Source organism: Homalodisca vitripennis, chromosome 4, assembly GCF_021130785.1.
Source record: "Homalodisca vitripennis isolate AUS2020 chromosome 4, UT_GWSS_2.1, whole genome shotgun sequence".
Lineage (NCBI taxonomy): Eukaryota > Metazoa > Arthropoda > Insecta > Hemiptera > Cicadellidae > Homalodisca > Homalodisca vitripennis.
In genome coordinates this window covers 27,435,623-27,443,317 of record NC_060210.1, presented here as the reverse complement: position 1 = coordinate 27,443,317, position 7,695 = coordinate 27,435,623, and the positions used below count along the sequence as shown (strand labels likewise).

At 32.4% G+C, this 7,695-nt stretch overlaps 1 protein-coding gene across 1 annotated transcript; it reads left to right on the top strand.

Moving 5' to 3' along the window:
* Positions 1 to 951: 951 nt before the first annotated feature.
* On the top strand, positions 952 to 3,139 carry LOC124360970. Its single transcript, XM_046815006.1, has 2 exons — positions 952 to 1,393; positions 2,715 to 3,139. The coding sequence occupies exons 1-2, from the start codon at positions 952 to 954 to the stop codon at positions 3,137 to 3,139; spliced, it is 867 nt and encodes a 288-aa protein (XP_046670962.1).
* The last annotated feature ends 4,556 nt before the right edge of the window (positions 3,140 to 7,695 follow it).

Genomic DNA, 7,695 nt, shown 5'->3' with positions numbered 1-7,695 from the left:
TACCCGAAATATTTAGACGATCAATTTATGTACCAAATAAAAATTTTTGGTCCTATTTTTTGACAGTTAATGTTTCTACAAGTCATGCTATATAGCTTTGATAAAGATATTATGAATTTATGCAGAACTGGTTGTTAAGTGCTACCACAAGAACAACTGTAATATGATGATTTTGTACACGCATTCTTAATATTAATCAAAAAATTGTTGGTTCTATTTTTTGACAGTTAATGTTTCCACAAGCCATGCTATATAGCTTAGATAAAGATATTATGAATTTATGCAGAACTGTTTGGTAAGTGCCACCACAAGGACAATTATTGCAATATGATGATTTTGTACACGCACTCTTAATATTAGTCAAAAAATGAGACACTGTAATGTTAAAGGATAGATTAGAAAAAATAAATCTATTGATATTTTTTTATATAAACACTATGAAATTTGCAAACACATTACCAACACTGTGGAGACATTACTAGGTTTAATTTAAATTTATAAATATCACAATTTAAAGATTATTAAATTTAAAAATTGTTTATTATGTAAAGGTTAAGTTTTATGTAACTTCAAGAATAATTTTGATCTACTTGAAGTCTACTTACTTCTTACTTAGTTCTACTTAATTAACTTCTTATTACTTTAGAATTTTTATGCGGGATGCGGAATACATCGTGTCAATTTCTTTTATTTAAACAAATACTTTATTATTAAACTACTTATTTGTGATATAATTAACAATATGTTTAAAACGGAGAGACTTTATGACCAATATACAATAAAGTAGACGAAACAAACGATAAAGAAAGTAGCAAGAGGCCGAAGGAAAGTGCAGGTGACACGGATAGAGCGCGCGTGGGGGACCTCCCTGGCATGTCAAACAGGGTAACAGTATAAAACCCTGGGGTCGAGAGTCGCGGCCATTCAGACATCAGACACCTTGACAACGGCATGGCGCGCGTTTTGTGGCTGGTACTGATCTTGGGGGGAGTCCTAGGGGACAGCAACCACATCCCGGGTAGCTCCCGAGGGATCTCCTCAGGGGACGAGTTGGTAGCCTCTGTTATCGATAGTTGCTTCGACGGTGATGATCCATTCTCCAAGTGCGTCAAGCTGCACGCGCTCAGCTACCTGGAACACCTATCAGGATCTCCTGGGATATCCACGCAAGGAGAAAAGAGGTCCTTGGAGGACAGTCACTCAGAAGATGAATCCCAACTCGATGATCTAGTCTTTGAGAGAGTCAAGAGAGTTCTGAGGAGTCACCAGTTCAAGGTTCATCTTCCGGAGTTCTTTTTTCAAGAAGCGACGGTGACTTTCAAACCTGCCCAAGAAGAGTTTGATGTCAGTTTTCCTGCAGCTCCTGAAGGCGAAGCTAGGGCCTACTCGGAAGGTAGGAACTCCAGTATGTAGACTTTATCATCATTGTACTAAGTAAAATATTTTCCTGTTAGCTATTCTCCTGGCATATTCTCTATGATTAGCTATAAAGTGATACGTTAACAATAACAGATTTTACTTACTATTAATATATTACACCATAGATGTAACATACGTTTCTATGGTGTTACTAAAATTATATTAATACATATTCTTCATCTGATAGTTTACTTTACAAAATTACAAACGTAATTTATTCATTCATGCATAGTTTTATCCTGTACGGTTTACAAAAATGTTTATTGATATTTACTGATAAAAGACAACAAAGGCCAAAGTCTCATGGTGTTTTACTTACACGACTTCTAATTAATGACTATTTTTTGAGACTACTTGTATCTACTATAAGGCACAATTAAAAAATATTAATTTAATTCTCTTCATATTATATTATTTTATTATAATAAGTTTTTAGTGCATAAAATAAATTCAAACCATGAGTGTGACTTCTCATAAATCCTGTGTTAATCTTTCATGTTCAGTGTATGAATATGAAATTATCATTCTGGAAATACAATAATCTAAAATTAATTTTAACGAATACTTTGTTCATTGCACTCCTTAAATAGTTAACTTTAGAAATTCGTATTCAATACTAATTGTTCATACATTAAATTAATATAAGTACTCCGCATTTAATTGATATTATTGTTTTGAAAAACAAATTTGTTAGTATTTAGCACCATACAGGACTAATATATAAAAAAAGCAAGGCAACTTTCTTAGAATTTTAATATTTTATCAACCAATTAGTACATAGATGTTAAAAGGATGAAAATGCAATAACAATAGTCTTAATTAGTGCTAACGAGAGGTTTTACTTTTTACTTCATTAAAGTTTATATGTTTCAACTATTATATTAAACAACTAGTATGTTAACTACTGTTTAATTCCATTAGTTCATAACTCTATAGTACACTACATTATATTTTTCAGTCATACGCCATTAAATTGAGGGACGTGATGAAGCAGAACCTGCTGCTGCCAATCAAGCTGGATCACAAACACAAATGTAATTACCGATGGCTCTGGAAAGAAATAAGCCAATGGAGTTCTTAATACCGAATAAGGTAGAATTTCTGGTCACTGTGTTTACAGTTTTCCACCAAGAACATACGAGTAACGCAGACACTGTTGCAGCAATTGTTGCTGCTGCTGGAGAACATGGCGTGGAAGTGATTTTGACATTAATGACTAACTTGGGAATAATACCCAAGAAGGTTCTGGATTCTGAAAAAGTTATGCCTTTAATGAGATATATTGTATTGTTCAGCCAGGGACATGATGAAGCAGAAACTGCTGCTTCCACTGTTACTGCTCATCAAGCTGAAGTTGAAGGCGTTGACACCGATATTGGTGGCCCTGGTAGGCCTCAAGGCCATGAAGGCTCTGATCCTGAGCAAGATCTCCATCCTCCTGGTGATCGGGTTCCTAGCCGTGCAGCTGTTCAAGAAGGCCGGTATGATGCCCATGATGCCACCCATGACCATGGAACCCGCCGCACCTCCCGCCTATGGCCCCCCTGCCCCCGCCGCACCAGCACCTCCAGTTACCATGAGCTCGTACGAGCCGTCTTGGGAACCTGCTGGTGGCCCCTACCAGAGGAATTGGGACACTCACCAAGTTGTATACAGCGCCTATGCCAACACCAACCCCCAACCCCAGGTCACCCAGCAGAGCAATCCAATAACGTCGTAGCACGGTTAGTTTCCTTATATTGTTAAACGTATCGTAAACATAAACACTCAAGCTTTAATCTGTTCTTATATGACCATCAACACAGAGTGACCACAAATTACTTTACAAAACTTCACCATTTTATTGGTCCGGTTAATTGATAAGCAAGAAGTTTCTTATAAAGTCATGTATTTATCAGAACAAAATTATATTTTCTATATGGGTAACCTTTAACCTTTAAAACTATGCAAAATATTTAGTCTAGGATTGGCTGTTAATTGCAACAATCAGCTGATTATCAAGCAGCAGTTTAAACAACATAACTCGATTAGTGTATGTAAGTGAGAGACAGCGGTTAGTGAAAGCTGTACTATTCCGTTATTATCTTAGTTAAATAAACATGGTATCAACATGTTCATATGCAAATAGACCGTATTTCGTTGTCCTTATAAAAATCTTCCTTTTTGAGTTATAAAATGTTTCAAAATATTTATCATTTTGAAGCTTGACATTATATAGTTCTGAAACTGAAATAAAACAGTTCTTAATTAGAATAAACATTTTGCAAAGTTTTAACTGAATATCTTTATGTATTTTACAGATATAAAATTTTTCCTAAGAAACGGAAACATAGGTAGACAGTAAACTAAGCAAGCTGGTACTATACTTTATGACTTTTCTTACTTATTTTGTTTGATACAGTAATTTTTGGACATCCTGTACATGACCATTATATGTTGTTAAAGAATTACTGATTCTAAATGGGTCTACGTTCTATATTGAAATTTTAACGAATAGTGTTTATACTTTATACTAACGGTATTTAACTACGCCAATTAAACTTAGTAATAACACTTTGATAATATAATGTTGTAAAGTTTACGAACTTTCCTTTGCTTCTGTTCTGATGTGGTTACTAAGCAACCAATAATAACAGTATTTTGTAATCAATGGATACAAAATACTGGTGCAGATGCCAAAATTTTAGTTGTTTCTGAATATATTGCTACGTATGTAAATTATGTACCACACATAGTTTTAAACTTATTGTAAACAAAATTTATCTCCATCTTAAATACACAGTATGCGTGATTCTTAACACATATCGTAAAATCAAGCAAGAACAACGTTTGCCAATTTATTATATTTATATTTTTTCAGCACAATTAAAATCAATTATTTATTTTTATTTTATTTTGTCAATGGAAGGGTCGTGAAAATACAGGATTTTTTATCAGTGAACTATGAACAATGTTCAGTATAGAACTGTTTCCTTCACATTTTAAATCATGTGTTGCAGTTTTAAAATTATATTTTTAGTGTATATTTCTATTCTTGAGTAATGATTGCAGCAATACAAACTAATAAAATCGTAAGACATACTATACGTCTAATAGTGTATATAGGAAGTGCGTAGTGTAATTTCAAACTAACAAAATTTGCGACCCAGCAAAAAGTTTACTTTAATTTTAATCAATACTATATTATTTTTGCAGGTTTTGAATAACGAAATCATCTGCCCTTATGACGACCACTACGCTGTACTATTCTCCTTCTTCGCCTAACTTCGCTAGAACCTGACTTGTCATCGCTTCTAATCCTACCAAACTATTTTATTCTATCAGTCCAAGTTTCACCTTCAGACCCACAACTTTACATCTTTACCTACTTCTCTCCCTGGATTCTTACCTGTTATCAAACTGTATTATCGAGCCAAAGAAACCTCAAGACTGACGACATGGAAGTATCAGTTCATCCATCTTTAACTTCATCTTGTAATAATTGTATTTATTTTATTTATTATAAATTATTACGTTAAACCGATTTTTATTGTACCCACAATGTACATTTTTATATAAAACAGAAAATGTTAGTTGCCTAATATAAAAGCCGTAATATGAAAACAACCTAGATTAGTCTAAACCATGCCTGTTAGGCTTTCAGATAATAACTTAGCTGTACAACGTTGGTGGGAAGGGTTTATTTGATATGAATGTTGGGTTTAGATCCATTTCATCTTCGTCTTGATGTAGCGTCTGGAATCTGATGCTGCTACATACTTGACTAATGAAAAATGGAGCCATTTTCGTCTGAAGAGGTCGAAAACAGTCAATCAAATTCCAGGCGCTGCATTAAATTGAATTTTTTCTACACTTTCAGCTTTTTATAACAGTTTGTTCAGTGAAATCAAAAACAAATGTGGCATGATGATTATTTTGTAATTATCATTTGTACAAGTATCTACGATGGAGTAAATCCACAAACCTAAACCTTTTTAACAAAAGGTAATTAAAATGTACGTAAAATAAAGTTATATGGGTTATTAATCAGTAAGAACGTACTTGCCAGGTCATTTAATCTCCGAACGTCGAGTCCGGTCGTTTAAAATTTTTTTTAAATTCTATTGTACAGTAATAGAAAACTGTTATCCTATCCGTTGGAATATTTGCAAGGCAAGTTATATTCTTATCAACTACTGATAGAATGTAAAATTGAAGCAAGGATCATCATTAGATAGTTTGTTCTTACTACATAAAAAGAGGGACATCCTACAGGTATGATAAATATGCATTAGGAGTACGATCTGACTTAAAATATATATGGTTTAGGAATAAATCTTCTTTCAAGGTTTCATCGAAAAATTTAGATTTCAAGTGTGACTGCCATCTCAAAATATTTAACTAAATATGAATTTTATGGTTAATTTTTACAACACTTACGGTACGATGACTATGAAGGTTTGCATGATACTTGCAACTACACTTCCAAATATTACGTCTCTTTCGTCTTGAAGCCTTACAAAATCAGTCATATATACAAAATTGACGCGAACTTTTACATGAACTATTCTTGCATATAGATATTTATTTTATGTTAGGTCAGTTCCTTTCGAAATTGCTTGAATTTAAATCAGTAGAACAGCTTATTTCGCGTTATTAAATCTTCTGTTTTTGTATGTGTTACGTTATGAGAATAGATATTTTAACAAGTCACATACATAGAACAACAAAAATATAACACAATATATTTATTTCTTACTTAATATACAGAGTTATCCTCCCAAAGAAAGCATAACAACAATAAACAATATTCTTATGATAATAACTAAAAAATATATTTAATGATGTTATAAAAGTATATTCTACGAACATCAAATGAGGAAACTGTATTAGGGTTGCATTCAAGGTATATGGGGCGGACACAAGTTATTATCTGTAATCGAATTAGTAATTTCAGGATAAATCCAATCAGGAGAGCCTGGAACTTACTATTACCGGATATGGTACAAAAATATAGAGATTATAATAAAGATCAGTAAAATTGGCATTGTGATCAGGTTAATTAATGACGTGCTTTCCAAATCTGTTTGTAAAAGCATCATTATTTTTAATGATTTGTGTAACTCATTAACGTCCACTATATTTCAGTAGACATGATTAATCAATACAATATCATAGAATATCTTACATATGTTTGTTTTCATTAGAAACCAAAGACTTTTTTCATACGTCAAATAGTTCTTAACGATGTAAAAACATTACGAAATATTTATAAAACAAACATATATGAATTTATGAACTATACAGTACAATATGGTGGCCTACGTGAACCTTCGCAATCACAAATTGCACTATCTATTAGGACTAAGTGTCTCTATTTACACTAGGCGTAGATTTATGACCATAGTAGTCAAAGCCATAATATCATTAATACTGCATCTATGAGAGAGGGAAGATGCGTGCTTTTTAATTATAAAAAGAATTTTGCTAGGTACAATTATGTTTCTTTATAGAATATACTAAACATCCAAAACAAATCCGATTGTATAGAGTCATTGTCATGGATAAATATCCATTTTTTATATATTTCATATTTCCTATGTGAATCCTCTTTGATACCGAACATAAGGTGTTTGGGAGTGACAAAAAATCTTTAAAATATTTTTATTATAACCATCCTCAATTTTTTTAATACACGTATGAAATACATTTAATATCACTTAATTTCATGTGAAGTAACACGCTTAGCTTATTTAAGTTTGAATGAAACGTTGTCAAAAAACCGAACATCACTCTTTTCAAATTTGTAGAAGCTTCTGACGAGAAGAGACGTGGCTTAAATGTTAGAAAAGTATACACCGGTTAATATATCATTGCGAATATAATTAAATGGATTTCCTATTCCAGTAAAGTTTAATTCAATCAAAATATCCTCATTATTTACAAACTTACAAATATTATTTTTAAGCGTCGAATCCAATTGGGAGAAAATAATTTCCACTTCTTAATAATCCCACGGTTTGGAAGCCTTCTTCGTAGCCTTATGTAGCTGAGCGTGTATTCTAACTTCTATAAGATAGCAAATACATTATTAGAAAGTATTATTTTGCCATACCTATAATAGCAAGTGAAATGTTTTTTATCAATGCATGAAAGATCTCCCTGTATATTTCGCTTTTAATCTAGATTTGCGTAGCAAATGTACATTTAAACCATTTACACATCAGTTACCTTTTTTATTTATTATAACTTATGAGATGTATACCTGTTAATGCAGTTACAGAGATACTGTGGTAA

Coding starts and splice junctions, on each gene's coding strand:
- LOC124360970 (XM_046815006.1), top strand. CDS start 952: ATGGCGCGCGTTTTGTGGCTGGTACTGATCTTGGGGGGAGTCCTAGGG. Junction 1,394..2,714: donor AGCTAGGGCCTACTCGGAAG/GTAGGAACTCCA, acceptor TGTATTGTTCAG/CCAGGGACATGATGAAGCAG.